Genomic DNA, 19645 nt, shown 5'->3' with positions numbered 1-19645 from the left:
CAACATGCTGCAGGGAATTTAGTAGCTGGTGAAGTGACTGGTTACATCCTATATATCGTCTTATATATCTGTACTGTGATCATTTCTTGACTAACGAATTTAAGTCACCTTTAGTAGCGCTAGGCAGTAAGCTATACTACATACTATTGATTACGCGGCTATTCACATTTCCTAATACTAGCGCCGTTAATCATGCAACCCACCACAAGTTAATTGATGGTTAATTGATTTCCTTCGAATTTTCTTGACTACAATCAAATCTCTTTATAAGCATACGTACTCGATCTGTGTATCTCAGCTTAGGCAGTGATTGTTTAATGGGATAAACAAATTCCCATTTTCATATATCCTTATGATAATCGAGATTGTAGATAATTCCTCATCTCATCAATTATTAGATCTGTAAACTTCCAAAAATAATACTATACTCGAAGTTCTTCGTTTGCTCTTTCGTTGACCCAAGGATATGCAATTTCAAAACAAGATATTCCTAAATGGCTTTTGAATGAAATCAAGAAAAAAAACCAGCAAATGAGAAAGATAGGCCAAAATGCGAAAATATAAATCAATCCAATCCTGGCTCAAAGCGTCAAGAATCCTCGCGGTCAGAAATCATGAGCTTGGAACAATACATGAGATTTAAACTATCAAAAAAATCCTTGCTATATTCTGCAGAAGCCCTGGCGCGTAAGATGGGTTCTATAATTCCAATTAGTAATTTTAGCCACAATACGTTGGAGTATCCGTATATTCTTACCTCCGTCTTTAATCCATTGGCAGACAGATCTCATATAATCCACGGCTACATGTTCTCCTCCCGACAATGCGATGACAGGGTCACTGTGCCAGTCAAGGGTGAAAGGGACCCATCCTTTAGTAACGGATCGAAAATGAGCGGTAAGCGTTTCCGCGAGATGCAGGTTTTTCTCGATCAACACCCTCGGCGTCTCCTGGAGTGGCCATGTCCAGGCTCTCCGTACTTCATCTGGTCTACTTAAACCCTGAAATTGGTTTTAGCACGGATCCGCGATAGGATAGTAAATTAAGCAACATGAACAACCAGGTTACTTACAAGGTTGTTTACACGTTGAAGTAAGTTATCGGCATCGAAAGCCCACGTTTGAAGACCCCAAGTATCTCTTTCCAGGCTACACAATGTTACGAATAAGGTGAGATATATTCCAAACCAATCGGCGGAGTTACGACGGAATATTTTGTGTTGTAGCTCTGAAAGTACATCTCGCTCAAGATCCGCAATCCAGCTTTCTACTTTAGCGTCAAGCTGTTGATTAGCTAAGCGGGGTAGGGGGGTCATCCCGAAGAGCGTTGACTTTCGGTCAGTGATCGTCGGCATGCCAGCAGTATTTGTGCCTTCAATCCTCCAGACACCTTTGAAGAAAACGATTTGTGCAGCCCAGATGCGCAAGGCTTTTCGTACAAGTAAGCCCTTGTATAATACCTCAGTACATGATCATATGAAATTTATTCATAATTAGGTAGAAACTCACTTTTTCCGGGTTATCGATCGCGTATTGATGTGCGGCTAATAGAGTCTGCGCATATATTTCAGAGTGGGAAGTTGTCCCTACATTCCGCTGGGCTTCCATAACAAGGTCACCGATGTGACTGTCAAAATATACCTCAAGCCGCGATGAGATATCTTCAATTGCAATTATCCCATACGCTGAGGAAGGTATCCGAGCAAAGTCGGTTTTCCTGATTTCTCTCCATAGAATATGCTCCAGGAGCGATGCATCTATAGGATCAAACTTTTGCAGAGTTATGGAAAGCCTGTGTGAGTATCCAATACCTACCTCTATAACTTCCTGATGGCGGTAATCAGCAGGAAGCCATTCTCGAACATTCTCCAACATAAACGATACCCGCGATTTGTAAAGCCCTTCAAAAGTCAGCAAAGAAGTTTTACACCCAAGAATTAATTACCTCTGGTGAAAATTGACTTGTCCGTAAACTGCGCTGTAACACATATGTTCTTCCAAAATCTCAAGGACCGACAGCGTTCACAAGGAAAACCTCCCCTACACTAGGAATTGTAAGAAGGATTTCAAGGCATTTTCGATTGAGAATGTCATACCCTTTCCTTGAACATCTTGCAACGAAGACAAACCCCGAACTTTCTGTTTAACTTGATGGCCTGTCTCTCAGATTCCACCATTGGCCTTCTAAAATTCTTTTTCGTAGATATTAACCCTGGCTCGGGCCCTTCTACAATCGCAGTCTCAGAGGAAGCTGTAGAATCTTCCGTGGTAGGAACCAGTACATAGCAGCCGGGGAAATCAAGCCCTGCCTCTTCGAGCTCACAGGTTTTAAGAGATGACCTTCTATTTTTCTCATGGTTCATCGTCGTTGCATTATCTTCGGCGGGTGATGGGGGCTCAGTATGAGACCAACGGGTAATAATATGAGGTCTTGGAGGCCCCCAGTATTGTTGATCATACCCTCGGAATGATTGAACCGCGTTGAAACGCAAGCCGCCTGTGGATGATGCACGTTGCAGGTGACTTGGAGATATCCCAGGGGAGGGAAATGACGATGATCCAGTGGTATCATGAGACATTCTCGAGGGACTTTCAGGGCTGGTTTGACCTTGTCTGTATTCATCCACGTCACGACTGTCCGGTTCAATTTGGTGGCTATAGGCGGAATTTACCGCACAAATTGAAGAGCTGGGTGAGTCCACAAGTGACGTAGGATAATAGGATGTTATTAGCGGCGCCATAGATCTACCACCTGGCTCCTCGTGGAGAAGCTGGGTCATATTTGCCGAATTCGAACGTAGCGGCCGGCGAGGAGGATTGGGTAATACCGGTGAGGTTGACTCCATAGTACGGGTTGCTCGAGTAGAAATTGACTTGATAAAATAAAACACTGAATTAGCTGGTGGGAGAATCTCTACTCCACAATGTTGACTGGTAATGAACCTGGAGACCGTTCTCTTCAAAATGTCCGTATGGTTCTGAGGACAATGAATTTTGGTGCGTTTCCATACGCATATTGTGCGAAGTCATCTCGTCTGCGCCTGGTATCACATATGTTACCCTCGCTGGTTCCTGTAGCTCTGAATTAAAAAATTGATTTTGGTCGTTTCCGTGACTTTGGGTGATGTATTCAGAGAAGCCAGGGACCTTCATAGGTGGTTCCGCGGGTAGCTCATTAGGGCCTGTAGTATTATATAGGCGAAAATTGAATCCAGGGGTAGTCATGTCCTCTGTCAAGTCAGAAACGGTATGCCGTTCGTGCGACTGTATGACCCTGGCCCAACTGGAAATAATCAGAAATCGGCGCAGCAGGGGATAATAACAATTCAGTACAGAGAGGAAATTCAAGATTCCTCAGTCAAAATAGTATTACGTTTGTTCAAGAACTTCTTCCGAGGGAACTGGAGCGAGTAAAGGGGGATAATAACAGTGTAACACTGGTACTGTGATCGATGATGGACTGATCCTAGTGCTCTCGACGTCAGTCGAAGTGGGCTATGGGCTATGTGCTAAAAGCTAGCTAGCTATGGGGTGGCAAGAAGACAATCGCCTAAGAACACAATTTTCCTGTCCTTACCAAGTTCTCATGTTAGAAGCAGCAAAAGGCACTGAAGGACGTTCGGTAGAATTCCGGAGGTTTGAATAGTTGTTTGACGGCGGCCATAGGAGATCTGCTGGCCAGCTGACGGGGCCCATGTCATCAGATGAATGCACCCAGACGCTGTCGGCCTGCTCGTCTGAAGATTCGGAAGGTGGAATATCCATATTGTCTTATCTTTCCTATCGGGTGACAGAGATTTCTTGTTGTAAAGTTGTCGCCAGGGTATTTCCACTTTGGTTACCGGTGGTCCAGTTGTACAAAGAAGGGGCTAGCGCTGTCATGCCGGCAGACTGATTCAGCAAGCCCTGAACCGTTCCTTAATACGAACAGGCTAGTATACAGTTACTCAACGAATACCCTTTGTTAACGAACAAGCTGGAGATCTGAACCAATAGAAATCAATAATAGCTTTGGATGGTTTATTACCATACTTGCTTGCCATTATTAGTTTCGCGTTAATTCATCGAGTGACGGTGAACGACTGTAGTCCTCACACTCTGTAGGACGGAAAAATTAGAGTGTATATTAATATATTTGCCAGGCCCGGTTTCCAAATTTTGAGAGTCCTTGGCAGTGGTGAGGGCAATTGTACTGTGCTGAACGCTGTAACTGTAATAATTCTCTCACTGAGTTTTCTATAGCACGCTAGAGAGTTGTATTGGCTTAATTTAACGAGTGATAGCGTTCAGCGCGGCACCATTGCCCTCACCGCTGCCAAGAACTCGGAATTCGAGCTTTTGGAGATCGAGTGTGACCAATGCACTTCATTGATAGAGTACCTCAGATCCTCAGATCAGAGTCGACAGCAGTGCCTAGGTCAACAATTACAACCCAGCAATCGGTATTCGCGAGATCAAAGTCAACATCACTTCCCCCACTTTCACTTCGACATCCCCATCCACGATCACCTAATTGCAGCTTATGACGTGGATTTGCAGTTACATGGGTTGAAGTGATTCCAACTACAAATCAACATTTAATGAGCTTAAGCATTGGTTCCCCCGCTCTAGCTCTTTCCCGAAAAAAACTACCCGCTCGGTAAACTTTACCTTAATACGGACCGGCGAGGCCATGCATTTCCTTTACCGGTCAGATATCTAATTACATGTAGCTATGGTTAAGCCAGTGTCACTTCAGCCCGGCCGGTACAATCGAATCGATTGCATACAAGTCACCTACTCGCAATTTCACAGCGTTTCCGGACGCAACTGCTATTGCATACACAGAAAAAACCCGCCAAGGCTATCTTTTGTATGGCATGCAATAGTGGTCGCGTCCGGAAACGTCAAAAAACTACGAGTAGTCAAGTCTGATTCTAGGAGGAGAAACGAGTGGAAACCCAGGTAGCCAGGTCACGGGTCCCAACTATACTACAGATTGTGGTAGAATTAATGCGAAAGTGGGTTTTCCGTGACCCGATAGTCCCATTGGCCCTCAAAGGAATTTTTGCAGTGAGCACGGGCCAAGAAACCCACCCTTTTAGTTCTGACTTTCGCAATAATTCTACCGGACACTGTAGAACCATTATCAACAGCAAAAAACCGTTAAGACCCACGTTGTGATATTGAAGAGAAAAACAAAGGTTGCAACCGACCAAAAGAAAAAAATCCTTCCTACACATTTTAAGTCTAGCTACAGGTGATAAATATGATGAGACGAGGTCTAGCTCATCCCCAACATTATTAGACATGTATTGGGGAAGCATCCCTTTGTCTATCCTCACGACTAACTCTAAGGGAAATTAGTGAAGACTAGTTTTGGGGCGGATCATAGTAAACCCCGCCCCGCTATACATACCCCCGCCAGCGGGTCGTAAATGGAGGAATACTCTAACGAAACTTATGGGTGGTTTAGGGGGTGAATGTAAGTCAAAGTCGCTAATTTGAAAAATCTGACAATGTTGTTTTCTACACGCGAAAAATGGCGTGCCAAACACAATTCATTTTCTCAAACGAATTTCTATCTGCAGCGGGGTTTTTGACCACAAAACTCCGTCTTGGTCCATTCTTAAACGCTTAGGCCCCAAGTCATTAAGCAGATTCCCTTGAAAGCGTTTCTCAGGCGGTCTCTTTAGTATCTAAGGTCAGGACTGTTGCTCCGTTTTCTAAAGTTCTTACAACACCCACCACGATCAGTTAAGTTTCGGAATACTAAACTGTTATGAAAACTAGATTAAACTGGAGAAACAAATATTGGAAGGCTATCCTAGCCTTTGATTGTCTAGAAAATATCCTATCCGGATATCGAGATGTCACAGGCGTAAAGTACCCACGTACTTCCTTCCTAATCTCTATGCCGGAGGAAACAATCTAGACTGGCTACTATAATAGATCGTGACTCAAAAAAGAATACTTTACGGTCGAACTGGTGAAGACACAAAGCTTTACTGGGCCATTATCCGAAAGATGGTATTACAAAGACAATATCGCCTGGTGGGCCGAAACATGCTCAGAATCTGGTGCTCTGCACACTGTACAAACCCGGTGCTTGCTTGCCGTACAGGGTAATAATACAGTTGAGATTTCAACAAGAAACTCCCACAAACAGTAACCTTTGGCCCAAATTTGCCAAGGCTGCAGAACACCAGATTCTGAGCATGTTTCGGCCCACCAGGCGATACAAATATATTACATCAATTAGCACGCATTAATTAAGCCCTGAGAATTCTTGGTAGCAACGACCTCACAAAATTTCTCAGGACTTAATTAACGCGCGACTATATCTCTGATAAATTTGAAGGCATCAAAGGATCTCGACCCGGCAGATTTTGCATCGACCAACCGACTGTAGCTGCTGTGTTCGATCTGGGTACATATATGTCTCTCCCGTGGTCATTACCGTGGACTGGGTAGATAGTGACTCACCATCTAATTAATTCAAAGCTCATAGTGTGTTAGGCTATTGCAATCGTTGACGGACCGTCGAAAACCAATAGGCAAAAAAAACTGTGATAATCATGGTACCGGGCCAGATCCGGTCCCCCACACGTCGGGCTTGAGTATATCCTACCTTTGACGGCTATTTCTAAGTCTCTAATTTTTCCGTATCCGTCCATTCTGTTACATCTGATTCGTTCCCTCAATATTTACAATACGTCACGACCTATACTAAACAATTCTTATAGACTTATATCAAGGGTATCAATACCAGTTTTAATTTATAATCTTCCAAATTCCCGTCAGTAATTTATGTCCTATCGGCCTACTGTCTCTAAGATCTCGAGCCCCAGATATGCTTAGACAAATTATGACGCAGAACGATATAATCTAGCCTACTCACATGCTGAGAGTTTTTATTTTCAAGATTTCCATAAGTATCGCGTTAGGTTTCACTGGTTTTAATTCAGTCTAGCGGTTCATGTGATAAAGCTTCAACTCTTTATCACTTGCTTTTGGTATTGTTTAGATAATATTGTACTAGCATTACTAATTCAAATTTCGTAGCATCCGTATCACTCCGTATCTACGAATTCAATGAGAGTTTCCGAAGATCGAGATTTTTCTGGTGCAGTTGTTTGTTCTTGTGCCTCAGAAAACCACTTTCATTGGCTATATTTAGGCATAGGCGGAAATTAATGTAGCATTGCATGTGCAGCCCTCACCTCCAGATGATAAGGCATCCATCTAATATTTCTTGGAGTTCTTTTGTGGCACCAGCCTCACGCTCTGCCAGCATGAAAAATACAGGCCGAGTGATCATTGATGCATCCATATTCTCAATAAAACTAACCTGCGTATATTTAATCACAACCCCGCGGCCTACGAATGACCATACATCAACCTCGGAGAGTCGTCAGAAAATGGTTCTGGACAAAATCTCAGTGCGTCTTGGTTACGCAATTACTTCAGTAAACCCTGGTGTATACGTACACGTATACATCCCAAATCCAGCCCCGGTTTTCAATATGGTAACAGGATCGAGATAGTTTTCTTCGACCCCGAGCGTTGCGGTTTTCGCGGGGTGCGTGTTGTGAGACGTTGACGTCGATATCGATAGTAATAAGAAATCTAGAAAGGCAGATATAGCACCCAGCAATCGTGCACGACCCCGCAACTGTTCTCTTATTTGCTTGTTATGCCGAAACGTAACACTTGTGACGGACTATGGCTCATGACCATGCATCTGCACTGCCTTCTCGGTTCATATATATATATAAATGAAAATTATCGTACCCTCTATACAACAGACGAGAATCACGGGGTGAATGGGACTTCCATATGTGATTATATTCAAGCGGAAATGCCATTTACCGATAACTACATACGTACTCATAGGCGGCTATAGCGGTCGGATTTCGAGTGTCGGATCGAGTTACTAGAAGTCTCAGAGGTTATATGGCATGGCTAAGTGCGGAACTTTCTAATTCTCACCAATAGCGAGTCACATGATAAATTGAAGTTCAGATGTAGTACATACAATAGCCTGCCCAGCTTATCGATAATTCTAGAACCGGGGAACATTGAAATAGGTTGTACCAAAACAAGCGATTGGGGAATCGAATCGGCCAAGTTGCGGCCCGTGCCGTAATGAAATTTGCCACGGGAACCTTACCAAATGGCCGGCGCAGGGTTCTCAGTGAGATCTGCCCGCGGCGGCAGATATAGTTGTCTTGGCGTCTGAAGAGATTAACGTCTCACGAACACATGTGAAGAAACTTTGATAGCAGATGGTGTGACGAAGTGCAAAATAACTACTTGCATTACCACAATTGTATAGGTTGCCTGATGTGCTCGATCTCATTATCACCACCGGTCTCGATACTTGCAGATTTACTGGCTAAACTTGAGTGATAACGCAATTGTAGGCGTCAATTACAATTGCATGGCCCATAATGTGTGTTCATATAGTAGTTTAAGTGGTTCTAGCTCACGATATCTCTAGTCAGATTCATTGACGAAACACCTTTGGGGTGCGAAGACCGTCGGGAATTTGCCAATCTAATAATCAAGTCGAAGAGAGAGGTTTTTCTGTGCTGGAAAATAACTCTGGAGTGGTTCGGTGGATGGAGACGTGAGATATTGAAACTGAACAGCACCACGTACGTACATATCGATGTTGCATTTCTAGTTGATCAGTGCTAACGGAGTTCACCCTTCAGCCTTCAGGCCTGATTGCAATGCTAGCTTCTAGTCATATCAAGCATATATGCTTTGTTGAACGTTGCTAACAGATATTCTCTCACGTAATTAGAGGGCTTTAGCTACACAATTTGGACACGAACTCAAGCATTTGGACAGAAACTTCTGCACTTCCTAATGGTTGCAACATGCATCTAACCGCTCGAGTTTCTGTCCAAACCACGCAGCTAAAACCCTCTGTTATCAGATGATGCTGGAGATATATATGACGAAGATCTATACTGAATACATTCAGGCATTTCAATCTGGCCTGCCGACGGATAGCTACATACACCAATGGCAGGCCTAGGCCTAGTATGCACCTGAGTAAATCGATATTATGTGCATAACGTATATAGCGATTCGTCGTGTCGACATCACATATTAATACAGCGGCGAGCAATTAAGTAGGCCTGTATGTCAGTTGTCGGGCGTCATTAATACAATCAACAAATCATTATCAATTGAAGACGTCCGATACACAGTGAAAACCTTTGCCCAAAAGAAAAGGGCACGATAATCAAGTCTGATCGGTGGTTTCAGGATTTTTTGAAATGCTGCACTTAAGACCTATTCACTTTGGCACACGTAACACGAACATATATTAAAAACAAAAACGAGGTCGACATCCTTACTCGGCAAACTCACGAAACTGTGAACAAGAACTCATCGTGATACAGGTATCTGCCGCTGTGTATAGAGATAGTACACGGATCAATGAATAAACCCATCCGGATCCAACATACCGACCCGATAACCGGGATATTTGGTCTATGAAACATATCTATAGCTAGGAATTACACGTACCGGCGTGGAACCCGCACTCTTTGCCTTACAACATGCTATATTTTCAGGCCGAAATACGCGCGATCAGTACGAAAGTAGAATCAGCTGATTAGTTGCGAACAGAAAATACGGACAGAATGACTGCAGCTGCTCGAATCTGGAATAACTAGGCCCCGACTGCTGCTGGCCGCAGGAACACGACCCAATAGTAAATAAAACTTACAATGACATGATATGATTAGAGAGTCTGTATTTGCCAACCGTCAATTTCGACTGTTGACACTTCAAATTTGACAGTTGCGGGAGGCAAAATAGACAGTTCCCCTCAGTGGCCAAATCGATCTGGTTAACGGTTTGACAAAATAAACCTGAAAATCAAACAGTTTGTCATGTCACGCTACGTATACTCGTGATGCTAATTGCCGTAGTGCGAAAACTGGGTATTTGTGACCTTCCTGGTATATCTCACAGCACACTTCCCCACTGAAATTCAAAAATTGACAGCCCCGGTTGCCATTTTAGAGCCCACAATAGAGCATTTTAGTCCATCCCTGTAATCCACATTTTTTCCACGTAAAATGGTGTGGCGCACGTGGCTTCTGCAGCAGAAATATGGCCGAATTATGGTAGAAATATGGGGACTAAAATGCTCTAATTCGTAAATTCTTGAAATTGACAGTTGTCAAATACTCTCTATTAGAGCGTATTTACTAAGTGTCATTTTTGATAATTAACACTTTAAAATTGACGGTTGCAAAGGGCAAAATTGACACTTCCCCTCCACAGAGAGCTAGTGACACAAGGAAGGTGTGATTGGGATAACTCTGAAGATCTGATAATTCCTCACACTATCTGTGATATACGCTGACGGGATATGAAATGCGTAGGCTGCATTTTGTATCCTTTTGACGCATTTCACAGCCTGGCAAGAAAACCCATCCAAAATTGACACTTGCGGATATCGCTTTGGAGAGTGGCGAAGTGTCAATTGTCAGAATTGACGGTTAGTAAATACGCTCTATTGCTGCGATTATATAGTGGCGTATGTAATGTAACTAGGGGAGCCTTGGAGATAATGTCAAGTCTTCGAAACTTGTTATAGTTTGGCGGTTTAAGTGCGCAACTTCGTGCAGTTACTTAAGCGGTAAAACTGGTCATTGACTCATTTCCCTTAGGCAGTCGATCTTATCTAGCCAGATATAGAAGTTGTGATGTAAAATTCGCACGAGGTGAGACTATCTATCACAACAGTAGTTCGATATCTCAATACACGTATTTAGCATTAGCAGGGAAGAAAATTCGCCACTCTCCAAAGAAGCATCCTTAAATTTTTGATTTTGGAGAGTAGAGTCGCCATCAGACTATGCGGCACGCTTAGGGGGTATCAAATATGTTGTCTAGGCATTACCGTAGTTTACATCATATCAACGACTGAGTACTAGCAAGTACATACAATACACAAGTACTAGCTAGTAGTGTACGTAAGCGTGAGGAACTGTTTTACCCTCTGAATCCCCCCCATCATACGCGTACGGCCTTTTTTCGGTGATTTACTTATCAATTGTCAAAAATTGAACGTTAGCATATAGACTCTAATTCAAGCTGTATGTAGTTATGAAGTATTATTGGCACTTGTATGCATGTATATACAGTACCAAAAAACGGGTGGGGGTTAGTACGGTAGTACTACGCCATCCCATAAAATCGGGTAGCACTCCGGTTGTCGAGCGAGTAAAGCCGCCTTGCAGCAAATGCTCTATCAATGCCGTATCAATACTGTATTATATAATCTATATATTCCCTGGATTCCGCAGTGTGGGTGGTATATTTATACTGCCCTAGTACTTCCGCATTTCCTAAAATACGGCATTCTTGTGGTATTTAGGACAATGCCATTCCCCTAACCCTGGAATATCATATTTGGTGATGAAGCATTTCAGAATCAAAGATCACCAGATATTGTTTCATCCACCGATCCATCAATTCTTATCATCCTAGGATGGGGTTTAAACAATTGGGATATACTTTTGAAAAATAAATTTTGGGCTCTTAGGCATACATATACACATCATTTTAATTAGAAGTTGCGTCTACTATTCGATTATGATACGCTCATGTTGGTGATGATGATGATGATGATAATGATGAAGTCGTATAGGTGTGGTCTAGTCTTGTAACATAGTGTCGACGAGCCTACATGTAGGTGTGGTCCTGGTCATGGACCTGGCGTACTGGCACGCTAGACCTGGTGCTGGCACACTGGACATGGTGCTGGCGCGCTGGACCTGGTGCTGGTCACAACGCTAAAATGTGTCTATATTGCTGTGGTAGTGCTACGGTATTGCTATGGTATTGCTACGGCATTCTATGAAAAATATACTCCTTGAAATGCCGAAATGATGCAGCAGTCCCGAAAATACCGCATTGTAGCAAGACTACCGTAGCACTACCATACTAATCCCTGCCCCATTTTTGGTATTGTACTCCCTATATTGTAGCTACATGTAGGTACATAACATGATTAAGGCCTGGGCTGACCTCCTGGTCCAGGATGTCAGGGATTTCGGGGGCTTGGCACAGGTTTCGGGAAAAAATTAAATACACATCTAATTAAGGCTGAGCTACCCACGCGGCCGAGTTTCGACTTCTTCACGTGACGCTGGTAGGTCCACGAGAACGAGCGTCTTTGTGTCCTAACCTCGAGGACATACAAGGACAGGGATAGAAAAGGACAAGAAGCCCCGATGACACCACATATCTGTCCTTACCTCGAGGCCGGACTTTCAAAGACCTCTTGGCTGTGATACACATTTAATATATGTACCTACACAATTGAGACGAGGTCACCGATAGAGCATAATTTTTATTACAAATAAATATTACCCAGTGTGGTCCACGAGGATGGGCGTCCTTGTGTCCTTGCCTCGAGGACATGTCCTCGATGACATGCAAGGAATCTCGAGGCCGGACAATATCTGTCCTTGCCTCGAGGACTTCCAATTCTTAGCTATAACACACATTTAATATGCCCTAATCGGATGAGGCCATGAGCAAAGTATCCCTTAGACGGATGACATGGTCAAATTCGCAGCTTGGTCCGTGCACGTACCTCATTGGGTAACTTTCTTTTCTTTTCAGAATAACAATAGCCAGAGAGCCAATCAAACCCAGTGATAATTACTAAACAGGGCTAATATCAACCCAAAGAGGCAAGCTGCGAATTTGACCGTGTCATCCGTCTAGGGGATACCTTTTATTTTGAGAAATATCACTTTTTTGGTTTACCGGGTCATTTCCTTATCGTCCTCGAGGTACCTCGAGGTACCGCGAGGACAACAGTGCCGGACCTCGAGGACAGACAAGGGCAGAGGTCAACGAGGACAAGGCACCTCGAGGTAACCCCCAAACCTCGCCTCGAGCGTCCTCGTGGACCACACTCATACCACCTTTTAAATTTTACTTTCCCAAGCCTACCTTTATCGCTTTATCGACATCGAGTTTTCTCGAGAGGTCAAAAAAGCGACCTAGGCACTCTCCATGCAACCCCTCGTGGACCACACTGACATTGTAAGCCCCGGCAATGGATTTGAAATTTCCATGTAGCTAGCCTGGGCACAGGCGGGATTCTGAGTAACTGATCATGAACATTTAGGGGAATCCGCAGAATTAAAATCTGCAGCTGAGTTCTAAGATCACAAGTGTCCCATGGCCACTCACCGTCGATGTTGACACCCCCTCCTCAATGAAAGGCCACAGTGTAAGATCAGATAGGAGATTTGGGCTTGCCATGTCTTAGAGTATGTATCGATACATCACGGAGTACACCGTGCCGGCATTGTCTTGACGGTTTATGGGATAACTACGTGACTCCCCCTTCTTCCTCTTATTTTTTTATTTTTATTTCTTATTTTTATTTTTTATTTTTATTTTTTATTTTTTTACTTTCTTACCTATCCTTTCTGACACTCACTACACTACCCTCTTCCACGGCAGAATACTGGAATCAAAAGCCTGAAGTCCTTGCGGTACTCCAGCTCCTCGAAGGATTGCAGTGGGTCGAAATACTATCTACAGCGCGACCTACTTCCTTACCCTCTCCACAACATTCAATATTTCCACCACAAGCCAGAGCACATTCAAACCGGGCCATCTAGTTACTTCTAGGTACATATCTATCAAGTTTCACCCGACCGTGTACTGGCAAAACATGTTTTTGTCATCCGCAACAGCACTTTTCACAGAACGGCACTGCTCTAATCGAACCAGCGGGGCCGTCGATTCAGTGAGATTCCCAGATCGGTCGCGATTTTATTACTCCCTAGTTTCCAAGTCTACTCAGTGGTTTAGTCTATGCTGTTAGGTCTGGTACCATTATCAATACCCATCTCTTTTTTGAAGGACTGAGCATGAATATCGCAGGTGCGCATTCCCTCAATCCACGCAATTCCTCACTGCTAAATTTTTACATGAACCTACATCATATATTTCCCTCTGCAGTCGTTGATATTCCCACTTATGTTTCGACATGTCTATGTAGTATCTGGCTGACATCCCCGTAGATGGGCATTGATAGATCCGATGCTTCACCACCACCCTTCAATTTACAATGTGGTTGTGCACATGAGTGCTAAAACTTTGCCAGGTCTATTGGATGAACTCTTCTCTCACTGGACTGACCAGCGAACCATTTAGCCAGAATTTAGCAGCCGATCTAGTAATCTCGACCTGTCCGACGGTACAAACTAGGAATCGCATCGAATTGATGACTCCGCTGCTTCAACTAGAGTAGTACCGCCACCTACAAGGACGAGCCTATAAGTTAGCCAGGTACAGGCTAGCGAGGATATGAGTCTAAAGCCTGGACTAAACTGAGAATTAGTTGATTGATTGTTAAATTGGGCAAGCGCCAAAGTTCCCCGGCCCCTGGAAGCCTATTTTGTTACCAACACGATAATCAACGGATGTTTTGCAGTGGTATTATAAATGCTTCGTATCAGAATCGGAGGGAAGCAGCCAGCAATTCAACCAAGAAACTCGCGATAGAAGATTCACCAACCTGGATACGTATCATTCGGCACACCAGACACAATCCCATGCTCGGAGGCAAATGCCGAGTGAGTGCACATGACTCACTCGATAACCTAAGATTCGTTTTTGTCTGCCATTAATTATAAGTACATGCAGCCTTCTGACTATGGAACTTCATCCTCCTCCCTCTCTCTCTTTACCTCGTCCCCTCATCCTCTTGGGAAATAAAGAAAAATAAAGAAAAATAAAAAAAAATGTAAATACCTATGTTAATACAATTCGAGTTGTCTCTGATCTCCTCCAGTCTTTCAATTCCATTCTGCGGCCCATGCAATGTACAGCTCTACAGATATACTAGGCCTGGGCTTTGCACCGGCCATGAATAGCTTCCCTCGATCCGAATTTAATTCCATCTAGCTTGATGACCCATACATGTTTTATTCCCAATGATGTCTCCCACCCCGTGTCCCCAGCTAGCTAGTGGTCCACAACGACGCTCGGGGCGAGATTTCGAACCGTGCCTCGCCCTTGGAAACTCTTGTACATACATGCAATTGTCCTTACCTGGCCTCGAGGTGGGCCAATTTCCCACACTCCGAATAGTCGACTAGTACTTGGTCTATATAATCATAACAACATTAACCGTTATATGGTACCCGTCTTTAGACTTGAGAGATGCCACTCCTATGGCTCTGTATAATATACATTGTTTTCCTCGAGACTGTCCGCATCCTCGATAAACCTCGCCCCCGCGCGCAGACCAGCCGCCTCGAGGCAAGGACACAAGGACTCTCGATCGTCCTTGTGCATTGGACCACACTACACGGTATATGGTGTCCCGTTTCCGCCAGTTGTTCCACTCTTCACCGCTTGGTAACTCGTGGCTCGAGGGCCGGGAGTGAGCATGGAATGGAGGGTGCGAGGTGGATATGTATGTATGTCCTTATGCCCCCCCCCCCCCCCGCCCTCGGTCTTGTTATGGGTGGTGCTTGAGGGTGGTTTCTGTAGAAGGGTGTGTGGGTTTAGTAGCATGGAGTTTGGAATCGGGGCCGTTTCTCATTTTTTTTTTTCAAGGCTTGAGATCAGGCATGGTGTTTCTAAGATGGAAATCACGAGTAGTTGGAAAAGACCATTTCCAAAGTAATTATCATTACCCTTTAATTCGGGTGACTTGAATCGGGCACTTGTAAACTATTTTGATTGACGTTGAACCTGCAATCCCGCTATGAATTCTAATTACATGTAAACAAACATTACAGGGACCCCCCCCATAAGTATCCCCAGCCCGTCCCCCAAACCAGACCGCCCACATCACCTCCCCAGACTCCCCACAGCCCCCACCATGACCGCAACCTCAAACTCGCCCCTCCCCTCCTCGCCGCCCAACCCCTTCAACACACAGCCCCTCACCCCCTCCCTCAGCTTCTCCCTCCCCGTCCTCAAGATCCTCGCATTCGTGCCCCCCCGCGCCACAACCTCCCTCACCCTCGGCTCCCACCCCGCCGCCACACTCCGGAAAAACGACGTCGACAGCGCCCCCGTGTCCAGCTCCGCAAGCACCTCCGCGGCCAGCCCCACCCCCGCCAGCATCTCCTCCACGGCCACGAGCGTCCGGCACCGCGCAGCAACCTCGACAAGCGTCCGGTCGAGCATCGTCAGCGCCGTCAGCGCGCGCGTCAGCAGCGCAATCGACGCCGTCACCTGCGTGTTGAGCAGCGCCTGCAGCGTCCCCGCGAGCCCCGCCCCGCCCTGCAGCAGCTGCAGCGTCTGCAGCGCTGCCGCCACCGCCGGGCGCTGACCCTCTGCCACGACGGCCGGGTCGAGCGCGAACGGCGTGCCGGCCGCTGCCGCGGCGGGCAGCAGCGAGAAGCCGGCGAGCGTCTCGCGCGAGCGGGCGACGAGCGCGGTGGTGGCGGGGGCGACGATGAGGCGGTGGAGGTCGGCGGCGAGGTCGATGCCGGCCATGGGGGCGGCGTTTGCGGCGAGGAGCTTGCGCAGCTCGACGACGCTGTGGGACGCGCGGATCATGGGCGGGGGGGACTCGGAGAGCTGGATCTCGAGCTGGCGGGCGAGGACGAGGGCGCGGCCGAGTTCGCGGAGGAGGGAGGTGGCGGTGTGCAGGTTTGTGACGGTGGTGATGAGCTGGGTGGCGGGCTCGGAGCGGGCGAGGATTGAGTGCGAGAGGCGGGCGTGGGCGGCGTTGAGGGCGGCGGTTTGCGCGGTGATGGCGGCGAGGAGGGTGGTGGAGGCGGCGTGCGAGTGGGAGGTGTAGGTGAGGAGGGGGAGGGACGAGGTGGTGGTGAGGGTGTGGATGTGCGTGTCGATCTCTTGCAGGTCGAAGAGGACGCGGGAGAGCGGGGTGGTGAGGTCGACGGTGGGGTCGGAGGGGTCGTTGGTGGACGTGATGAGCGTGGAGGCGAAGGCGTGGGGCGAGAAGGCGGGCGAGAGGAAGGTCTCGTAGTCGATGTACGAGATCTCGGAGGCAGCAGCAGCAGCAGCAGCAGCAGCAGCAGCAGCAGCAGCAGCAGCAGCAGCAGTATCTTCAGCAGCAGCAGCTGTCATGATGGGCGCTGGTCAATTGGGGGGGAGGGGTGAGTTTGTGAGTATTCGTGAAGCTGCAGAGAGTGGGGTGAGCGTGGGGTGTGGGTGGGGTGTGGGTGGGGGGGGGTGGGGGGGGGTGTGGATGTGGATGTGGATGTGTGAGTGTGTGTGTGTGTGAGGTGAGGTGAGGAGTCGTGAGTGAGTGAGTGAGTGAGTGTTCGTGAGTTCGTGAGTGTTCGTGAGTGAGTGAGTGTTCGTGAGTGAGCAGCCGTGAAGCTGAGCGGTCGGGTGTCAAGGATCAACGATCGGGCGAGGCGAGGGGAGAACGGAATTACTTCAATGCGGCTTAAAACGCCAAGACGGAGCATGTGGGGTAAAGAAATAAGAAATATCCCCCCACATGCACGTGATCCCCAGAGAGATATCGACGGTTTCTGTGCAAGCAATGAGAGAGAGTTGGTGTAGGCAGGAACTCTGCGTGTGCCCTAGATCTGTGCGTGGAGAACAGCACGGTTTGAGTAGTTGAGAACCATCTGTCTGTACTGTACTGTAACAATAACACTGGTCAAGAAGGACTTCTCATGAGCTCGAAAATTAAGATCCGGGCATTACGCGTTTGAATATCCATATGGTATGGCTCGTGATGCCAAAGGGGGCGAGATACAGCCGTCTTCCTGTCCGCCCGCATCTATTCTGCCGGAAGGGAATATTCGCCCCCTGGTGCGTATTCCGAGTGATAACACATGACGATATTAATATTTAGACACACTTGCCATCTATGCGCGGGACATATGATGTACGTATTCCCACCCGGATCTTGATTTGTAATTTCTTTCCTTCTTTTCTTCCTTATTCCCTCTTCCCTCCTCGTCAACCTATCTTATTTCCCTCATCAGGTTTTCCACTACCCCCAACTTCCATACTTGCTCGAGCCCACCACAGCATCGTCAACGTCACGTGTGTCTTTTTTGCTTCGGAAAATGCAATTTCACCTATCACAAAGTGTTGGGAGTCCAGCGGCATCCGGAGAATACGCCACGGGCAACCAGGACACCGGTGCACCGTTTACAGAGGGCCAGCACTGGACATACCCAGATCTTGTGTTTTGGCTCATTGTCTACCAAAGGTCCGTCAAAGGTCTGGCCCCTTGTGCTTTATGCTACAAAGGCTTCCAAGAGATCATAATACCCCCACAAACCTCGTGGCTTTGGCCATCAAATGGAAACGGCCATTTGCAGTATTAGGGTTAGGGTTGTGTCGTGATTCCTTTCTCTCTTGGAGGCTTGTTTAACCTTTCGCTTTCCAACTCTTGACCTTTCAGCTCTGGAGAAATGACATTGGCGTTCCTTGACAGATCAAAGCATAATTTTATGCTTCCCCAGTCGGAAGCATAGATAAAACATAAACCAAACGGTGCAAGATGCGTCATCCAATCGACCCCCGGATCCCCACAAGGCTCTTGCATACATCTCTGTGGTGGTCTCGGCGGGAGGGGGGAGGGGGAGGGGTCGAAGCTTTTAGAAAAATAATGTTTCCTAAACATACCCCCCCCCCCCCCCCCTTTCCTGCACACACCCGAAGGCTGCTGGTCCAACCGGGGATAGGTTATTCGCCTCTGCTGACACGAGTCCCTGGAAACTCTCCGGTGATCAAAAACGAAAAAGAACTCAAGGTCCGACATTCCCTTTCGAGTTCCTCAGGTCGGGGTATCTGCCCCCCACAAGCAACTCTAAACGCTGGGGAAAACACACGCACCTCGGCCTGTTGATGAGGAAATGGACTGGCCATGTAGCTTTTGGAACTCAGTCTTGGGAGTCGCAGATAGCCAACAACAGCAAGGACGGCGGCGGCGGCAAAAAGTAGTATGTATCTCGCCATTATCAGATCCTCGAATCGTGCTCTCCAGCTGCGATATATCTCCTTGGCTAGGACGCGTAACCATCATTGACATTGTCCTGGCGATGGCGAGGACGCGTGGGTATCGACATCGACCATCCTGTGTTTTTTGCCTGAGGGGATGAGCTTGTGGAGCTACTCTAGAAGCTTACATACATTTGAAACAGGAGGGAAGGTTCCTTGCGACACTTCTGCTTTTCCGATAGGAGAAACCATCTGCCAAGATCGATCTTCGCCAAGTTTTTGTTCCAAAACGGGCAAAAAAAACCGTTTTCGTGCTGTTCCTCCGCACGAGTGACGAACCGTGCAGCGGCATTCCGCAGGAAGGATCAACAGCATGCATACACGCAGCAGCACTTCTCGACATCGTGAAGTACAGGTTTTCCTTGGTGCGCGCCCCTTTGCTTCAGCGCAGCATGAAGTTTTTTGCAACCAGGTTTTTCCCCACCACTCTTTGCTTGTGAATGGAGGTGATATCAAACCAAACGAATGTGTGTAGTCGTCAGCACCCCTTGATTTAAACCTTCTCCAATTTGAAGTACAAAACAAAGATAACCGCCACATGACTGCTTTCTGGCCCTTTTTCTGGCAGCAGTGAGATCTCAAGATCATCTAAAACTCTATTTCTTTTTTAACCATCCGAGATCAACAACGGCCAAGTCGATGATCATTACGTG

General features: G+C 46.5%; 2 protein-coding genes across 2 annotated transcripts; both read right to left on the bottom strand.

The window, feature by feature from the left end:
• Window positions 1-589: 589 nt before the first annotated feature.
• H6S33_012750 (uncharacterized protein) lies at window positions 590-3764 on the bottom strand (the record flags this gene model as incomplete). The annotated part of the gene is made up of 9 exons (XM_044844493.1): window positions 590-699; window positions 758-1001; window positions 1073-1447; window positions 1509-1900; window positions 1945-2044; window positions 2096-2872; window positions 2943-3282; window positions 3373-3465; window positions 3577-3764. 9 exons carry the CDS (start codon window positions 3762-3764, stop codon window positions 590-592), a joined length of 2619 nt encoding a protein of 872 aa, XP_044694459.1.
• Window positions 3765-15842: 12078 nt separating this feature from the next.
• Window positions 15843-17093, bottom strand: H6S33_012749 (uncharacterized protein; the record flags this gene model as incomplete). Its single annotated transcript, XM_044844482.1, has 1 exon — window positions 15843-17093. The coding sequence occupies one exon, from the start codon at window positions 17091-17093 to the stop codon at window positions 15843-15845; it is 1251 nt and encodes a 416-aa protein (XP_044694458.1).
• Between the last annotated feature and the right edge of the window lie 2552 nt (window positions 17094-19645).

The sequence above is a fragment of the Morchella sextelata genome (assembly GCF_020137385.1).
Source record: "Morchella sextelata strain SCLS chromosome Unknown scls_9, whole genome shotgun sequence".
NCBI lineage: Eukaryota > Fungi > Ascomycota > Pezizomycetes > Pezizales > Morchellaceae > Morchella > Morchella sextelata.
The sequence above is the reverse complement of the archived record's forward strand: the minus strand, read 5'-3'. Positions and strand labels throughout refer to the sequence as shown.